The sequence below is a fragment of the Rhyacophila brunnea genome, unplaced genomic scaffold (assembly GCF_057557595.1).
Source record: "Rhyacophila brunnea isolate RB1 unplaced genomic scaffold, BYU_Rbru_1.0 scaffold_3, whole genome shotgun sequence".
Taxonomy (NCBI): Eukaryota; Metazoa; Arthropoda; class Insecta; order Trichoptera; family Rhyacophilidae; genus Rhyacophila; species Rhyacophila brunnea.
Window position 1 is genome coordinate 8,505,369 of NW_028232965.1, and position 20,251 is coordinate 8,525,619.

Sequence of the window (20,251 nt, forward strand, 5' to 3'; positions counted from 1 at the left end):
TTTCCATATTACACATCTACATACCTGAAGAATCATAAACATGTAATGGGGAGTGGTCCAATGGTAAAATAGTAAATACCGGGTTCCAGACAGAATTAGCTCTACTGCTGGAAATGTAAAAGAAGAGTCTGGCCAACACTAAATTTAAAATCAGATTAATGGTATCAAAAATATTTGTGGTTCTAAAAGTGGCATTGCATCATGGATCTGGAGTAATTGAAAAATATACATTTTTACATGTTTGATCACTGTAACCTGAAACAATGTATAATGGTCTCAAAATCGTGCTATGTCAACTCTGCAGTTTGTAGATCACTCTTGTAGTACTGTCAGTATATAAAGAAAGGTTGAGGTTATAAGAACCCAGTTTTTCATACTTCAGGCAGCACACAGAAGACATACCCTTGAAGTTACCGCTTTATGATACAAGTTAAGATTCTATTATATTTTTCACTTATTAAATTCAATGTTTCTTCTTCTTTCAGTTTATGTTTCATTACAACAGCTTATTGGGATGTCGAAGATAAGCAAGGCATCTTCATACGGTGCAGAGAAGAAGAAAGAATAAAAATTCAAAAACCATTAAATAGAGATTCCGAACTACTCATATGCATCAAATATATAAAAATGTTCTTAGAGTTAGTTCTAAAAGTGCCAGATGACATAAGAGACGTACAATAGCGTCCTCTAAATTATATTTTGTTATAAACTATAAAATATTGCGCCCTGATCGGTTATATTTGATGACATTTTATGCGAAACGTTTGAAATACAAGTTTTTCTTGACATCGATCTTAATTTTGCTTCGCTGACGCAGCACAAATCCATTTAATTTATTGACAGCGACAGCTTTGTTATGCTTTAGATATTGTGCTTCATTTTATTACTATATTTTGTAGTTTTCTTGCACATATTATGTACACATTTTTTTTAGTTTATATTCCTGCATTTATTATTGTACTTCCAAGTAGGAATACATATTGAGACTGAGGCAACTGGAGTGTTTTGCACCATATCGGTAGTGGACTTCATACGACAGCGTATTTTATAGAAATTTCGTTTGAGTTAATTATTATGAAGTTTTATTTTGTGAAGAACAGCTAGTATTTCATACTTTCTAAAAATTTATGATATTATTAATAATATACAATATTAGAGAGAAAATAGAAAATTGTAGCAGAATGACTTCCACGCTGTGGCCAACTCTTTTGTAAAATAAGTGTGTACGATAAAAAAATTCTTCATTTACTTTTTATCGTTAATTAGTAGTTTATTTCTTGTGATGTTTAAACCTCGATCATTGAAGAAAGAATAATGTACTTACACTTATAATTATTATTCAATAATGCCTAGTAATGGTTCATAATACATTTATTTCAGTAATTATTACAAGAATTTGTTCATTTGGACAGATAATTTATAAATGGGTTATTATATTATAGATATAGTTTCTATTATATTCAATTCATTTAATTTTCATAGGTTGCACTGTATAAATAAGAGAATCTTTGGGATATTTAAATATAATACCGTATTTTTATTATTAATTTATAAAAGATCCATTTATATCTACAGACATCGTATGTATGTCTAGATACGACAAATATTCTTAAATACAATATTATCTATGGAATTTAGAAACATTTTTCATGACGTTACGCACAACATTCTCATGAGAAATGTTGAGTTTTTTGTCTGCAGGTGCTGTGCTTCCTTAAAAACTGTGTTTTGTTTATTTATCAGTGGTTGAATTTTACACAGTATAGTAAAGTTTAAAATTGATATCGGCTCATGTGAAAATATTTAAAATATATTTTTCATTATCCAAACCATAAGAGTTCCTTGTCTTCCACATCTTGTAATAATGCAATCAAATGTAAGTAGATCTTCAACAGACGGATAGATAAAAATGTCGTGTCTGGTACGTCGGATGTCGGTAGACATGAAAATTATTGCTTGTAAAAGTTATCGGTCTGTAATGCAATGCTTTTGCTGATAACATCAATTAGGAAAAATGTCATCGAATTTTTACATTGTTAATTTTTTACTTATTACTAAAAATAGTTTTAAGATATTGGATGCGGTGCTTTAAAATCATCTTTTATTTATTTATTGATTAGATATCGCGAGCCCAATATTACAAGGTTCTAAGTGTTCATCCTTGAGAAAACAAACCCAACAATGAAGTAGCATTCTAAGCTGCGTCATTGTTACGCTAAGGACAAACACTTGTACACACCTTGTAGTTCTCCACTCACGATATGTACATAATGCATGTTATGCAGACACAAAGCAGTATTTTTAATGTATGCACGCTGTTAATTTCTATCAGTCAAGTTTTTAATATAAGTTATGTATTACCATGTACATAAATTGTTGAAATTTTAGAAAATCCAAATACTAATGCCCAGTCTCGACCGAGATACACCTGTGCGTGAACAAATGAACATAGTGTTAAAACTGTTTACGATCATTTAAAATGTTCTAATACAAATAACTCATTTTCTTTTTATTCCGCCACTTGTTCTCGATCTGGACTGGGTATAACAGTTAATGGTACATCCGTACAATTGAAAAATATTTTATTTACAATATATTACTCTGTTTATACTCAAAAGATTTATTTAGGCATTTTTAATTATTAATAATGTATAAGATAAATGCTGAAGTAATAATATAATAAATACTATTGTAAGATTTATTTTTATTTATTTTTTCTTCAATTAATTACTGTATGTTATTATTTTCATCACATAAACCTAGATTAATCAATAATAAGAAAAATAGGTGTCATGCAATTTAAAAAAAACCATCCACAAATAAATTTTAAATAACTTTTGCTGGACTTTTTTTGGCTTAGAACTAACCTCGTTATATATATACCTATTTCTTATAACACAATTAATTGTTATTGAACTGTAACTTGTTGAATCATACACATTTTCTGCATTAAAAGCAATAAAGAAAATATGTGTGAATTACTTTTACACAATATTATATTAAATATAATTTTTTTTTTAAATTATGTATCCAGTATACCATTTACGCATATTTCGACAGATACACAATAATTAAAACAGCCTGAATGATTACATTTGGTTAGTACGTACATTTCATTTTAATAGGTGAACCAAAGTACTTGTTAAAAGTTTATTTGCATATTTGAAGGTATGAAAGGTTTAATGATTTTACGTTGACTAAAAATCTCTTCCAATGCGTTTTTTTTTTGTTAGATGCATTTCTCTCCATTGAATGATTGTATTTTTAGTTTTAATTTTATACGTTATAGTTGATGAAACAGGTTGTGTTAATATTATTCTGACAATGTTGGTCTAAATAAATTTGCATCAGTTTTCACCTGACGTCTTTTATTCTTGTCATGGAATCTGCATTTTACTCAGTCTCAGTATAAAATCTAACAGGTGCATCTGCACTTTGACTTCTAGGGGTTTATTGGTGACGAAAAAACCTGGAACGCCCGCTTTTTCTAAAGTGACCTGTTGGTCACTCACCTGAAAAAATAAGTACATAATGTAGGTACGTAAGAAGATTTCCAATCTAGATTTGAAATAATTTACTGAACAAATAGTGTTTGATGACATTCCCTAATAGTAAAATTTAGCTAGTTTTTACAAAGATATTGGTAATTGTTCCCTGTTTTAAAGATGGGCAAACGGTTTAAAAGCTAAAGTTAAACTCAATGTAAGAGTTTTCCCTACATTAATTATTATGTATCATTTAATACATATAGTATAGACTGGAATGAGGTAAAAACCAATACACCAGTATCGTAAAGGTTAGAAAATTTCAACAAAGTGAAGACTTCAAAAATGTTTTTCAATTATGTAATACATACGTAGTTTACCTTTTGATCTAACTGCATTACCAATTTCATATCGGTCTGTTTCATTTCCTCTCTATGCTTTCTTTGTAGAGATAGTTTTTGTTTTTTTTGTTCATCAAGAGAAATTGTTTTGCCTATCATCTCTTGGATTTCCACTGAAAGAAAGTGATGACAGTATTTATTGTAAGAAGAAAGGGCATATTATATAATGTAATGTAATTAGTTATTAATAGAATACAGGTTGCACAACAATTCGTCTCGCATTGATTTGAAAATCAACATGGGGAAAACTAATGTTTTGTGCAATAGCACCACTACTGGTTTCCCCTGATTAGCGAAGGACTGAACATTGAGTGTCGACAACAGCTTTAAATACCTGGGGTTGGGAGATGGCATTTTGCATAGCTTTAGGAGTTACGGGGGGGATAAAAGAGTAGACCAAGCAGCCTCTGCCTACCAAGATGCCTCAAGAGAATTTCAACCTCTTTTAAGAGGAGTTCTTCAAACCAACCAGATTCCGCAAGGAATGGAATGATGCGTGAAGACTGGCAGGCGATAGGGATTCTTGGATCCGCCGTGTAGTGCCCATAAGCTCTAATCGAGGAAACAGATATTAGTACATTGAAAAGATATCTGTAATGATGTTATGTGCGAAAAATCCATTGGACCATCAATGAGGTAAGGGTTTTTTTTATTTCTAACGCAAGGGTTCCTAACCAGATGCCCGTACCCCTAAAGGGTGTGAGATAACATTATAATATTTTATTGATTCGAGCTCTTAAAATGCATTTTGAAAGCAAGACTTTGGAGTAGTTTTGGTGTTCAACACTGCATGTGATCCCAAGATTGGAATCTGAATTCAGTTCTCTGTTGTCAATTAAGACAAAATCTAGAAATTGCATGAATCCACAGGTAGAAATGTTAGTTGAAAAGGTTGGGAATGCTTGCTTCAAGAGTCAAGGGTAGGGTTACAAAGGGAATCTTTTTTTTTCTAGGAAGCTATTCCTTCAACCCATTTAAGGAGGTAGAAAGAGAGATAAGAATCACATCATTGACACCTATGACCTGGATGTATTTATATCGACGGTGGAAAGGAAAAAAGGCGTAATCCACACAATTTTACATGAGGCACAAAAACGTTTTTGTTATGGTTTTCGGTTAAAGTTAAAATACAAAATAGACAACCTTGAAGTGCATGATAATTAATAATTTGGTTTTTATAATCCTAATCTGATATTAATTATTGAGTTAATTAAACAAAAAAACAACTAAAATGATGATTAAGTCGTTTTTCCCACGTCACTTCTTCCTTTTCTTTTTTTTTTTTTTAAATTGCTAGCTAAATTTAGATAGATTACATCCTTTAGACCAGTGGTTCTCACGTGAAATTTAACTGTGGCCAATTTTATACGGTTTTTTATATATATGTGGTAATTTTATAAATCAATTTTTGAAATATTACTCTGTAAACCTATGGTGGTCACATGAGAACCACTGCTTTAGATACAATGTGTATTTAGACGTGTACAACGTTATTATGCAAAAAAACCCATTTTGAAAAATCTGAGGGTTAAGCCCTTTTTCCTTTCTCAAGTCGATATGTAATGATAAATAAGCTGAGAAACGAATGTAGATAAAACCTTCAACACAGACTGGATGTAGGTACATATATGCTGAAATTTGGTACATACACACATTGAGTTTAATATACTTACGTCTTTGTTTATTAATAATCTGGAGCCGTTGTTGGAAAATATGCTTTTCAGTTACATGCTGTATTTCCATGAGGCCTTTCACTATTTCGAAGATAGTATCGTTTAGTAGAGAGTTGGCTAGTCCTGATAGCAATTCTATGGGCACTCGCATTTGATATTTCCTAGAAAATACTATTTATTTAAAAAATATTTTTCAAAATAATATACAGTCAAACTCGGTTATTATGATCTCGGATGTAATGAGGAAACATTCGTTGACATTTTGGTTTATGATTTTCTCCATACATTTATTCACTGTTATAACGAGCAACTTATCAGATATACCGAGCTAAAATACTGTTCATGTGTCGATCGTTTAATAACATTTCGACCCTAAGCAATAAAATCCGATCGGACAGGATGCCGCCAGGGTCGGATTACGTTTATGACACTAGTTAAGTATCTAAGTACCTACCCAATTGGTGTTTCGCTGACAATAATAAAAAAAGTATCCACACATATGGTTGAAAAATCCAAGGTTTGTGAAGTCCGTAGGTAGTAATGAACCAGTGTTCATTACAATAAACAACTTCTTTTGAATACCATGCTTGTTTCGGGGATTTTTACGATGGTTTTCAGATTTTTTATTTTTGACGTTTTTTCGACTTGTGTAATGTGACCGCTCATTTAAAAATACCTATTCTCTGATATAACGAGTAACGCTTATGACGAGCAAATTCAGTCGGTCCCATCTTCCTCGAAATAACCAAGTTCGACTGTAGGTAATAAATGTTGTACGTATGTGTGATGGATAGAATAAATTGGTATTCTCTCACTGAAGTCACTGAAGAAGGGTACTACATATGTAAGTCGAAGTAGGGCTGTACAAAGGAAAGGACAAAAAAGGGAGCAGGGGCATAAACCTGCACTGATTATTGTTAAGGCCATGCATTAGTTGAGGCACGGTCTAAAAAGATCGTTGCTAGGCGATGTGCGGATTGCGGGTCGCGGGTGAAAATGACGCCTGTCAAACGAAATATTATTTCTCATATAAATCCAACATACGTCCATTTTATGTTCTGTTTATTATTCTACTAGTATCAATAATAATATATTCATTGACATGTTTGCTTTTTAAAGTAAATGGGTAAAGTTTTTAGTAATCTTTACACGATTTTAGAATTAATTGGCCCGTCGCCATCACGCAGCAAAGTGACGTGCGTCCGACTCCACGTTCTCTCAATGAATGCGAAGCAAGTACAAATTTTCGTCGCGCGTACAGTTGAACATTATTTGGCGTTTCACTGATGCGTCACCTTAAGCCATGTGGGTTAAGATCGAATATTGAGTATTCATTTTAATTAATATTATATTTATTACCATGAATTTATTGACAGTAATGGCCATCAATGTGATTACAAAAAGACACGCAATAAAACTAATAAAATTGTGATGGAATTTGGTATAATATCGCTGTATTTTAAATACCTCCTATGTGGTTTGACTCATATTCTTAGATAATCAAAAAAAACTTTTAAAAAATAATTGTAAATGATATACTTAAGTAGGTATAAATGTTTTAACATTTTTTGTAGATCCTAATCACAAATTAATATCGGATAATCATATTTTTTTATAATATATTTATTATTAAATGGTACAATCATAGCTTTTTCATGTTTTTATAACATAATATTGATTCTATATAAAAATACGTTAAATACGTTGCATTGTGTATAAACATGTCAAGTTCACATAAGATTATTACTAGATAGATGCTCACATAGGATTAATTATTAGGGTGTATGATTTTGGATGCTCTCACGTAGTATTAATTTAATATCGATTTTATTTGTGTGATTTAATTTTTTATTTGATCTTTCCACAACTGAATAATATATGTATATGGTAGAGAAAAAAAAATGCGCATCACGTGGTATCAATAACTCATTTTCGTCAAAATCACCACATTGGAGGCATTTAATATACAGCGACAATACGGTTCTTACTAAAAACATGCAGAGATAATTTAGCTTTTAGCTTAAGACATTTTATTTATCTGCAGTTATCTGCAGTGGTTGCTTAAGAAATTTAACTAGAAAATTATTTTTCAATTTCTTCAGGTTCTCATACTTTGGTTCCAGTGGAAAAATTCATTGAAGTTTAGTTCCAGAGTTCGGTTCCATCAAATCAAAAATCGGAAACTCGGTTCCCAGCTTAAAAAAAAAAACTTGCTTACTGATTATAAGTAGGTATATTATTATGTACCTATATTTTAATTTAAAAACTAGGTGTCTATACTATTTTTTAAAGATATCGTTAATGGCTAGACACAATTTGTAGGTATTCATATTCATTGTAAAAGATTTCGAAGGAATGTTTTAAATATACATAGAGTAAAAACGAAACAATAATGCGGTCGGTGGTTGTGTGCGTGCGTATGGGGAGCTGTGATAAATGCCTGCCAGCCGATGACCGCGTATTCGTCCTTATACGTACATATACAATCGACGAACCGCATCATTGTTTCGTTTTTACTGTACTTATATATTTCTTAATAACTGATTACGACATGAGTGAAAAAAATCACAAATTAAAAAACAATAGAACCTCCGAAACCAAGACCTTTTTAAGGGGGTTTTGGTTTCAAAACAATTAAGGGTTCGGTTCCGGTTCCATATACAAGTCTGACCATAACTTCTCGAAGAACACCTATAAAATATGTAAAATTATGAATATGAAAACTTACGGAGGAAGCTCTCTACCCATTATTTGAAGTTGATCCAACAGAAAGTAAAGTTTTCTTTGCAAATCTTCTGGGGAAGGGTCGATATCCATGTTTGTTTTTTCAAAAAAGTTTTAATTGAGGTTATAAAACAATTTCTACATTTTAACTACAATTGTTAAATAGAACACAATGCTTATCACTATAGTTATTGAAGTGATTGATTATGTGTTACAATTTATAATTAAGGAATGTTTTCATTTTCTTATATTTTTGATTTTTACAGCTCCAGCGTCTTCATTTGACATATCATCCATATATCGTCTTCCAATAGTTCCAATCATAGACTAAGTTCCAATGACAAGAAAACAATGTTGCCATATTTCCAAAGTGGAAGTAACGAGGTCTGCCATAGCAGTGTTGCCAACCGTACTAAATTTATAGTATTTGTACTATAATTTTGGTCCGCGTATTATGTACGATATAAAGCCTCCCCCAAACCAAAGCGAATTATTCGCCAATCAAGCTCGTATTGGCTTACGGGACAGAGCACGCTTGCGCGACCGCCTTGCGTCTTGAGTGCGAATTTGCAGCGAATATTCGCTGCGATTTTCGGGAACTCTGTCGACAGCGAATTTATTCGCGGCGGACAATTTCGCCAAGGGAATTAGTAAAATCAAAATGGCGAAGACATTGAGCAGCTGATCGAGTTGGTCCGGAAATATCCAATCCTTTATAATTTCTCTGACAGTGACTACAAAACATGAGAAAGAAAGATAAGATATGGGATGAAATTGGCAGGGAAATTGTTGAAAATGGTATGAAGGTCGTCATAATAATATCTTTTATCTTTGTCTAACCAAAGTATGTAAAGTTTTTTGACAGGATGAATACGCTATTATAAATAAATAACTTTAATCTAAGGTCCCGATATTTAAAAAATACATATTATTAATTTGCGTCATGCACAGCCTTTAATAACAGAAACTTTATAACTTTGATTGTTAGGGCACTGACAGTTCTAACTTATTGCGATCGTTTGACGTTTTGGTTTCGACTTTCGAGCAGTCATATCAATAATGTTATAATTAGGTATCATTCATAGATAAGATACGTATCATTTACAATACCTACTTCAATCATATTCGGTATCGGTCACGTAAATACCCATTTTATATTCGTTGATAATATTTTTTTATGTTAGATAGGTAGTCTAAGATTATTTTTTTGCATCTAACATTATGCAGCATTTCTATTGTAGCTAAAGATATAATATACATATAGGTAGATAAGTAGGTACTCCATGTCGTCATTGTGGTATTTTGTAAGGTTTTAGACCAAAAACCTTACATACTACTTACTATCGGGTTATTTACAGTAGGACATAGGTACCTAGGTTGTTTGTTTTTTGATCTCAAGAGACCTCAATCACAAAAACGATATTATGTACCTATATACCTACTAGGTATATATTTCCTTCATTATGTATAGGTATATTGAGCTAATAAACTGGTTTTGCCCAGTGCCGACCGCGAACCAAGATAATATCTACATGTTCCATGTACCTACCTAACATAACCAATGTTTTCTGTTTCACATTAATTTGTATACCTACCTACAAACATTTTAAACTTAATTGAGATGTTCTTAAACTTCTGTTCATGTAATATTATGTAGGTAGGTATATCTTGGTCTGCATTAGGCAATAAGATTAATAATTTTATGTGCATGTAAATATAAAGGTCAGGTACCTCCTCTAAGTACATAATATTATATTATCATCATGGATACCTACCTGAACGATGTTGGAGATATACTAATGCTTTGTGATGAATTTAATTTTAGCAAAGATCTTCAACCTTTCAACGTAGGTACAAAGCACCAGAAGAAATTAAAAATGAAACCCCCGGCATTAACAGGAATAAAATAATATTTCATCATCAACATCAGTCGGGGTCATTCCACTGCTAGATGAAAGCCTCTTCTAGCTCCTTCTACTATTTTCGGTCTCTAGTTCTTCGCTGCTACATACTTTTATTGTACTTCACGTGAACAAAGAGATCAACTAAGTGAAGTGTCAATCAACAAAAGTGGCATTTGTGCACAATGTTAATGAATTTTCCAAAACATTAAGTGTGATAATATAATATACAAGGATGAATAAGGCGTGGGCGAGGGCCAAGGTCCATTTTATGATTCCTCTATTGATGTACCTATTTTTATTAAGAAAAATGTTTGCCGTAGAATGGGGTGAATACTGAATAGACCCTTTTTAAAATTTCTATTTTTCTGCTACACATTATTCGGACAAATATGAATGACTTAAAACCTGTTTCTATGGACATAATCATACTCTAAAATATTTTTCAACTACCATTTATTATCAAACAGCCAATTTTGTGTGATGTCTCTTTCTATCCAGCGTTGGGGTGATTATAGACATGGCGGGTGGATAGAATCGAATAATGGTAATTTCCTAATGTTAAAAATGTAATTAAGTACCTACTGTACATTACAAATTTATGTAGGTACATTTAAGTATGTAAATCAAAATCAAAAATATAAATTTAAATGTTATACAACACAGTATCATGTAAGTATTTAAAAAAACATATACTTACATAAACATCTATTTATCCAAGAATTATTTGATACTTGAATCTGTATTTTATATACCATATTAGATGGATGTATGTGGTGTATTTTGTAAAATATTTGGTATGTATTTATTATTTAACTAAGCGTATTTAATTTGCTACGTGACCTGTAGCTCTTTTATAATCACAAATTATTGTTGAATGTTCCGAAAATGAGTTTATGTGCCGAAACAGCTGTCAAGGTAAATGACTCAGTTAAAGTAGAATTAACAAAAATAACTATATTTCAAAACCATTATAATCCATCTACCATATAAACACCATTTCAAGTAATAAAGAAATAAAAAGTCACCTAATTAAATAATATTATACTAGAAAAAATATACTATCTATATACCCACTTAATTTTCATTTAAAGTTGTAAAACGCCCGGTTACTAAATAGAGGAAGGACAGAGTCTTCTGGCACGACCGAATCACATTGGAATGGTGTTATTGTCATTTGAAAGTAACAATACTGACACCTAAATGAGTCGCCTGCACTGCCAGAATCATCTGAACCCTGTCTACCTATCTATATACAATTTATTGTTATTTTTTTTCATATTTGTCCATTTTATTACAATATCGTGTAACTTTTAAAGCTCATTGTAATTCTAATAATTATATAAATATTTTTCTTGTATTCTGTGCAAAAATGATTATTAAAACTTTCTTAACCTAAACCAAGTATTTTTTATTGAATGATCCTGCAAAAATATTCAAGTACAGTTAAGTGACATATTTTGTTTCGGTGTATAAGCCATAAATAAATATACATAAATTATATTTAATATATACATGTATACTGTATGTATAGCCACGGTTGGTCTTGCACTTGTTGCTGTAGCTATGCGATCTGGTGTGGTCCATTATCCAAAAACACTCAATCACATCCCTGGTCAAACAGCGGGCAGCCGTGTAGTGAGTCTGGCTGGCCTATGGTGGCACTAGAATGATTTCAATATACACAGTCTGTTAATTTGAATATGTTTTCGACTGAAAGTTGTAAAAATATTAGAAATCAGGATTTAAATAATTAAAAAACTGTTTCATTAAATATCATATTCATACCTATGCAAAATTTTGATTCCTTTGAAGTACCTGTACAAAATACGGATGAATATAAACCAAACAAAAATATTTGTTACTGGTACTGCCATAGTAAAGTAAAGTTTAACATACTTCCCTAATAAAACAAAATTCCCAATTCTTGTCGTTCTGTAGATGTTTCATTTCAGTTTTTACCAACGATCCACTAAATATGAATTGGTCATAAACACTCAAAGGAAATCTGGCACTCACTGCCAGAATGTCCATGTCAGACATGTCAGATACCTGCATAAAAATAAATGTCATGTTATGATATTATACGTAATGAATATGAATGTATCAGAAACAACATAGATTTTATTACGAATTTCACATTTACAGAAAATTTTCTGCGCTCATTTTTGAAAGTCTCCAAGTATGACGGGTATATTCGCACATGGGTGCAGTTAATGCACCCAATGATTTTCGGGAAACCTGCCCTTTCTTGAAGTCTGAAATTAAAAAATATTTTTACCGACACAAAATAATATTCCCGTTAAATTCTTATTGAGTAGGTAATTTACTTGTTGTGTCTATGCGCAGTTACTCTAGTTACATGACATGTACATTGTAATATTGTATAAATTGATCAGAGGGTATCAACACAACACTAAAGACTGTCAGCGCTGTATGGCGACTGTATGTAAATATTACTAAGCACTGCTATTATAGCATCGGACACGTTTCCTATGCATCTGCTTACTGATGCCTGGCTCATTGCGCAGAAGACTTGGCCTACCCGTTTTTGGTACGCTCCCTCTGCGTAGAAACGCAAAATAGTCAAAACCTACAATTCAAATAACGGAGACATGTTATTTCAATAGCATATTACCTTCAAATCCTGTTAACCCTTCATGGTAAATGCTTATTTATAATATGTGCAGTTATGAAACTGAGTAAATCTATCTTACCTATGAGCCATGGCAATCTTGCCCTGTCATAAAGTAAGGTTATATTAAATGTCGATGTAATTTGTCGCACGCCATCTCATTATATCTTCAGCGTGTAATAAGCATTCAGAAGACGTGTACATTTTGTCAACACACAACTGTCACTTTGACATTCGTATATGTATTTAGTCTATGGCTGCATCCAATGCTGCCACCTTGTTTCAGATAATTAAAATACACTTTACGCAAAGTGGGTAAAAGTTGTAGCAATTCTGAAAGCGCTATAGTGTACGTGTATTTTTTATATTTAATTCATAAAAATTATAGAATAATTGGCGTAAAATATTAATAATATTTACAATTTTAAATCTGGCGCGTAAATAAAATTATTTAGTCTATGGCTGCGTCGCTGACGCTTTGGTGTGGGGCCAAACGCGAAATTCGCATCAAATCCAAGCGGTAGCGACAGCGATAGCGAGGGCGTTGCGAATTCGCTGCGAATATTCGCTTTGGTTTGGGGGAGGCTTCAAACAGGTATAGTACGCCCAAAATCCTATAATTTTGAATAGGTGCCGGAAAAAATATGTAAAAAGTACTAAAATTTCGATATTTCCGTTCGATAAATTGGTGCGAACTACTAGAATTTCGCAATATAAGAAAATTTGGAGAACTTTGAAAAAATGGCTCCAAAAACTTAAAAAAATCCCTTGACTTTGGTTTAAAATGAAATTTCTTGAATTCTTCGGTAAGTATTTTTAGTCGAAAGAGGTACCGTTATTTTTTTCTGAGAAAAACCTATACATTTTCAACAGATGACAACACGTACTATATTTTTTCCCCAAATACTATAATTTTGGAGCTCTGTACTATAATTCCACTTTGAAAAGATGGCAAAACTGGCCATAGATAATAAAATATACGTAAAAACCACAGCTCACGTTTCTATGAGTGTGTTATACTGTCAAATTCAGCTGTGCTTTGTTGTGTTTCTAATTCATTGTACTTAGTATATTGTAAATACAATGGTTTTATTTTATTTAACCACACAAAAATGATTGTAAACGGGTTTTATATATTTATATTCTTTGTTAGTTTCTATCCGTATTCTTTTTCTAGTAAACTTCCTGGAGTATCGTAAGTGAATGAAAAGTAGATAATAAATAGATAGGAATAAATATTTTTTTGATTGAGATTATCAGAATGGTACCGACTAGGTATACATAATATATATATTTATATATTTAATGTTTTTGTTGTTTCAGGTATTTCTATGAAGTAGGAGTACCATTGTACGATAATGTTTCAGAGTGCCAAATTGCACTAAATGACTTTGCAGAAAGTTCTTCGAACTTCACTTACTGTACAATAACGCATTCCCATCCAATCCATGCGTGTGAATTGTGTATTGATCCGTACATGCATTTTATATCTGCTCATAAAAATATATTGACATTACAAGTAAACGGAACCAAGTGCAAAGATACACTTATCAATCTAGATCGCCTTGAAATTATTGAAACAACTTATGCAAATATAAAAAGTTTGTGGTCACGAGGTTACTGCGATAGTAAGTTAATAACATATTATTAAAAGGGAAAAATATATAATGACAGTACATAGTACTTTCCTACAAAGTATCCCTCGTTTTCTCTTTGTGAGTCAACTCTTATTGATGACTATTGCCGTAATCTGTCAACTAGTCATTATAATTATTTCCAGTTAATTACTCACTATGTACTTTTACTTATTCAGATAATTCCATACACTGATGCTCATTCTACATCGATTGGCGTCCTAATGAATAACTCTGTAATTCATTTTGAAACTATATTATGTTGCACTATTTCATTCGTTGCACCATTCATGAGGCAGGTAGTTATTTAATTGAATTAAAAGTTGTCTCGACTATGTCCGATCCTAATAAGATCATATTATGGGCCTCCACAGAGTAGAGGTTTGTATTACTTAACAAATTTTTGTTTTTACGAGAAATGGATGTCAGCCACTTGCTCAACCTATTAGGTCTATACTCTGACTCATACACAAATTGAAAAACAATACCTATGTACTTGCCAGACCCAGGATTCGAACCTGCGACCCACGCAAAATATTAATACAAAATTGTTAAGCAAGCAGTTGGAGTACAGTGACCCCCACTGATAGCAGGGAATACAAAAATAATAGGAAGTGCGTTATCTTCTGGGTGTGGTTGTAAGAAAGTATAATTCTCGAGCATGAAAAAATATGGGATAAAGTTAAACACGTGTTATAGAATTTTTTTCAATAACTACTTTTGTATCATATGCATTAAAGGTAGTCACGTGAACGAAACGCGCATTTAATATTGGTAATATTTGGAAACATTCAGGTGGTCTTATTACTTGTATTTTATGGCCTGATTGCCATTAAGTCGTTAACCAAAGGTGGCTTCAAATTCTTTTTGTTTTTACGAGAAATGGATGTTAGCCACTTGGTCAATTTATTAAGTCCATACCCTGACTCCAAACTCACATTAAAAAACAATATGTGTATTTGCCTGACCCATAATTCGAACCTGGGACCCACGACATTATAAGCCGACCCGTTTTACCGATAATGTAACATTGCTTATTTGCTATTTATTTAGTAGGTGTATGTTTAGTAAACAAAAAATATAAAAAGATCTTAAAACACAATATTGGGGATCGGGAATTGAGGATAAATATTAACAATAAAACATTGTTTCTGTTTTTTATCATTTAGGGGGGGGTGTCAGAAATGTATAGACGGGGAGGGGGGGCAAAAGGTTAAGTGGCAATGGGGGGAGGGGAGATAAAAATAGCCAAAATCATGTGACGTCATATGTGGACCCCAAATGGAATAGTACAAAACTCAAATCAATTTCAATCAACATTAACTCATTTAGTGCTGACAACGCGACTGACGCATTTGTATAAGTTGGCCATTAGATATAATTAACTTGATATTTAAATGTGGTAATTAATTAGTAATTATCTTTATCTGGTCACTTTATCACTTTAAATAATCAGTTTCTGTAGGACATACATTCGGATTAAAACTTTTTTTTTCATATAATTTTGGCACAAGTTGTGGATCATTAAGTGTCTTGTGAAATTACACATAGAATATGTACATATTTTTTGTTAGATTTTGGCCATATATGTGACTTATTGGTTTTTGAAATTAGGTGCCTCGTTATTAATTAATGTGTCATTGTTATTATAATTAAATTGTTTATTTTTTAGAGTGCTTTGATTGGACTGATGGCATGCCCACACTTTCAAATAAGACAAAGACTTACATTAAATATTTTGAAAGCGCTAATAAGTGTATAGATGATCATCACAAAGATGACATTCATGGAAATAACACGGAGAAAATTTGCAAAGACTGCATGTCGAAATACCTGACGTTAAATACATTCTATGAATCCCTAAAAGATAATAGTGAAACCTTGGGAATATGTATGGATATTGTTGATTCTGTAAGTTTAAACATTACTTTCCAATATAATAAACTGTTTTTGTTATATTATTATTATATATTACAAGATTTGAAAATGTAATATTCTTTTACTAAACATACATAATTTGAAAACACCTCAGAGAAAATAACCACTAGAAAAAATCTTTTTGAAAATAATTAGGCACCCAGCGGAATTTGCACACGTGCCCACTGGATTTGCGCCAATGTGCCTACCAACTAATCTACGTACATCCTATCTAATTGCAACAAAATTAACTAGTAGATTTTTACACCTCTGAAGCGCTTCGTAAAATGCGTTCATTTTGGCAGTCAGTTTTTGTATTTTAAATCTAAAGTATTTATCACCTTAATTACTAATCGGTGTCAGGATCTCTCCAAATATTACTTATAATGTACTTGCACTTGCTAATAATTTAATAAACTATTTTTTTTATTCAACAAAAATAATTGACAAGATTTGAGAATGTAACATTTTTTTATTGAACTTACATCTAACAGAAAGTATATCTTTGCAATATGTAGCTCGTCACATGTATTTTCAAGTCATCACCAAAGAGGGATAATGTTCCTTGTTTTCCTTGATTATTTCATTTTGCACTCATAAAGTATCTTGCCCAATCTATTTCCAAATTGGATAGAGAAGATGTTATTTTATGCAAATACATAATGACATGTCCATTTCACTTTTGATATTCAATCGATTCGAATGTTTCAAATTCAATTTTTTTAACACATTCAAAACTTCATATACAACATCTGTGCACTGATGCCACTAACTCATCATTATAATCAGGGCTTCAAACCGGAGCTAAACCGAAAACTGTTATTTTGTTCGGAACAAAAACTGGAACCGAACCCATATATATTTTTTACTTGAACCGTAATGAAAACCGAAATGAAAAAAAATAATGGTTCTATGTCCTGGCTATAATATTAATACTACCAGAAGGGAATTAATATTGCCATTAATAATGTTAAGCACTAGTCAGTTGTGATTGTCTAAGCATCAGTAAATTTTACTGCGTATTTTGAATTGTTAGAGAAATTCATTCTTTTGCAGATGAATGCTACGCGCTCAACATGGAGTGAAGTTTTGAATTGTTGCAAGCTGAGAAGAACACCAGAGCTAATTTTCTTATGTTGCAGCGGTATAATATCTGCTTTACCAGTGTTGTTTTACCTTTGCGCTAAAATATTTTGCGAAAATTCTACAAAGCCAAAAATTTTAGGCCGTAAGTTCTATCTATTTTAATATTATTATTAATTTTTGATTTTACGTACTTATTTCTATATATTCTTTAATAATTTATATACTTTGAATAAAATAAAACGTAATCCTCATTCCTTCACCTCATTGGAGCTCGCCCCTTGCCCTCTTTACTGGCACACTGCCCGAAACAATTATTAACCATATAAAGCTTTCTGGGTCTCGATAAACAGCGTGTCTAAAGGATTGCATAATATGACACAGGAAAACAGGACAGCCTCTCACTGATCCTTCTGATGCTCCAGATTTAATATAGTATGATAATATATACATTATACAGCTATTGACTTTTGATTTATAGGTGTTCGTATTTAGATTAAAATTGGTTAACAATATCATGATAATTTAACATATTTTCAATAATGTCGTGGATTAACGAGGGGTTGATTTTACGTAAATTGAAAGTCAACTACTTATTTTATTGTTTACACTAAGAATTTTTTGAATTTTTAGATACACCCACAGGATATAATATCCAGTAATATATTGAAAGCAGAAGCATTATTTGCTTTATAATTGGGATTTCATGAATGCAGTGGTTTATGTGGGAGTATTGATAGTAAAACTATTATCAAACAACATCTCGTTATGTAAAAGTCCTTTATTGTAATTGTATCAATTTTTATTTGCAGAGAACTCCTTGGTAGATACAATGCATTGCCCGCCCAGCACTTCGTCACATACTAGCTAATGTTGTTTTACGAGAGATAAGTGCGGCGGGACTGCGACAAAGATAGGAATATGACAAGGAATGATTGAGAAGATCTATGCTCAAACCAAGCCATAGAGGATGGGAGAATGAAGAAGATCATAATTATTTGTATAAAGTGATAATTTTTATTATGACTTATAATAGTATTAAACATTATGTCCAGTATTACGTCTTTCTATACTTGAATATACTTACCAAAGAATCCTTGTGATTTTAAAATATGTATTAATGCTGTTTTATTTTTTCCCATTATACTATTATGAAGTGTCTATTTTCAATAACCGATAAGTCCACATAAATGGTGTAATTAAACAAAAAATAAATATTTAATATTCTATGATATTGTGTCATTCACATAATATTGCATAATAAATAGGTTATCATTTTTACAAAACCCACCAAAAGCGTGTAATTTTTTTTTAAAAACTTAATGATTTACAGATACTGAATACTTAAAAAGATACAAATAAATAATGTGTCGCTGAGTTTCAAAACCCGCTATAACACCTTTTTGAAATAATTGAGATATATATATCAATGGATTCGTTGTTAAAATCTCTACATGAAAATTTTATTGTCTCTTTCAAAGTCCGCTAGGATTGACTGTCATTTATGAAAGAAAATCAATGTGTCAATCAATTCACGCTATAACACCATGTGTTACATTCAAAATCCCTATAACACAACTGACCAATAAGAAGCGAGAATCAGACGAAATGCAACATGGCTGCCAGTACGTTTATGTTGTGAGTTGCGGTAGGAGTGCTGTTTTGTTGATTTGATATTCTTACGATTTATAGTCATAAAATGTGTGACGAACTTATAAATATGGTTAAATCTCCAGTTAATAAAGCTAGGAAGAGGTTGAGCCAACCAAAATCTTGGAAAGTCAACGAAATACGCCGTAAATGGTAAGTTAAATTAGACATAAATGTGTTAAAAATCCGCGGGTCATAATCTGAATTTCCAGTGGCGTGTAACTCAATTATGAACTGGTTAAAACTATTTTTTTCTCTAATATATTTTTATAATTTATAATAATAAGTTTATTTTTTTGTATAAAACTCTATAAAAACCTTTTGATGGGTAAACGTTATCACCTTATCACATTTTCAGCAGTGGCAGCGTTATGTTATTTAGAATATTTTCAGTATGGTTTTGTGAAGAAAACAGTTTGTCAAGCACGCCACTGTTTTAAAGAAAATATTTAGCTCTACAGTATTATTCAAATGGTTGCTCTGATATTAAATTTGATACTTTTCATAACATGTGAGCACCAAAACCGCACTTGTATGTCATCAATGAATAGGTACTGTGAAATGTTTTATAATTTATTACACATAATAACTTAGTTGCTTTATAAGTATAACAAATACCTTTCACATTCAAGTTCAAGTGGTGATGCTACAAGCGCGGTGACAGATTATTAGACTTATTTACATGTTATCGACTATACTAAAATAAAGGCAAACAATTAATTTACTCAAGTAAAATATAAAATAAATGAATGAAACATGTTTGCAGTCAAATTATGAGAGTACCGCGTCACTCATATTTTTTAAAACCAATGTATATATTTAATTTTATATTATTTTTGTTAGAACGATAAAATATGCTATACATAGTGTTTTTATGTAAATTGCATTGTAAACGATTATTAAATAAAAATATGTAACTCTTTTTCATCCTACCACGCGCCACTAATGGAAGATTCCGACTTTAAGTTGTCAAAAGTTTCCCTAATAAAATACGCTATAACCTTCAATGGGTATTTCAAAAACCACTATAACCTAACATTTAAGACTTTTATTTAATCAGTGGACTAGAATACAATATAAATAGATGTGCAAAATATTTCCAAAAATGATCTATCATTGAGCAAAAACAGAAAAACATCGATAATCCC

The 20,251-nt window shown here is 31.6% G+C and overlaps 3 protein-coding genes across 4 annotated transcripts in view; 2 read left to right on the plus strand and 1 right to left on the minus strand.

The window, feature by feature from the left end:
- The window catches only part of LOC147067831 (1-acyl-sn-glycerol-3-phosphate acyltransferase gamma-like), a 30,368-nt gene extending 29,249 nt beyond the window's left edge, over positions 1-1,119 (plus strand). Inside the window, exon 8 of one of the 2 annotated variants that reach the window (XM_085952668.1) lies at positions 486-1,119. In XM_085952668.1, the coding sequence (XP_085808794.1) occupies positions 486-568 (83 nt within the window). In that variant the 3' untranslated portion in view covers positions 569-1,119. The remainder of the gene's footprint in view (positions 1-485) is intronic. The other variant, XM_085952667.1, reaches the window with a different exon arrangement.
- Positions 1,120-3,231: 2,112 nt separating this feature from the next.
- gdl (gonadal protein gdl) lies at positions 3,232-8,604 on the minus strand. Its single transcript, XM_085952669.1, has 4 exons — positions 8,288-8,604; positions 5,560-5,720; positions 3,866-3,999; positions 3,232-3,512 (listed from the first exon to the last, which is right to left on the minus strand). The coding sequence occupies exons 1-4, from the start codon at positions 8,374-8,376 to the stop codon at positions 3,378-3,380; spliced, it is 519 nt and encodes a 172-aa protein (XP_085808795.1). The 5' UTR covers positions 8,377-8,604; the 3' UTR covers positions 3,232-3,377.
- Positions 8,605-13,809: 5,205 nt separating this feature from the next.
- LOC147067833 (osteopetrosis-associated transmembrane protein 1) lies at positions 13,810-18,570 on the plus strand. The gene is made up of 5 exons (XM_085951936.1): positions 13,810-14,014; positions 14,143-14,447; positions 16,126-16,364; positions 17,427-17,598; positions 18,266-18,570. Exons 1-5 carry the CDS (start codon positions 13,932-13,934, stop codon positions 18,322-18,324), a joined length of 858 nt encoding a protein of 285 aa, XP_085808062.1. The 5' UTR covers positions 13,810-13,931; the 3' UTR covers positions 18,325-18,570.
- Positions 18,571-20,251: the final 1,681 nt, after the last annotated feature.

Excerpts from the sequence above, each read along its gene's own strand:
- gdl (XM_085952669.1), bottom strand. The coding sequence starts at position 8,376 with ATGGATATCGACCCTTCCCCAGAAGATTTGCAAAGAAAACTTTACTTT. Across the intron at positions 5,721-8,287 it reads ATGGGTAGAGAGCTTCCTCC|GAAATATCAAATGCGAGTGC; the intron begins GTAAGTTTTCAT and ends AGTATTTTCTAG. Across the intron at positions 4,000-5,559 it reads GATTATTAATAAACAAAGAC|TGGAAATCCAAGAGATGATA; the intron begins GTAAGTATATTA and ends ACTTTCTTTCAG.
- LOC147067833 (XM_085951936.1), top strand. The coding sequence starts at position 13,932 with ATGATTGTAAACGGGTTTTATATATTTATATTCTTTGTTAGTTTCTAT. Across the intron at positions 14,015-14,142 it reads AGTAAACTTCCTGGAGTATC|GTATTTCTATGAAGTAGGAG; the intron begins GTAAGTGAATGA and ends TTGTTGTTTCAG. Across the intron at positions 16,365-17,426 it reads GTATGGATATTGTTGATTCT|ATGAATGCTACGCGCTCAAC; the intron begins GTAAGTTTAAAC and ends ATTCTTTTGCAG.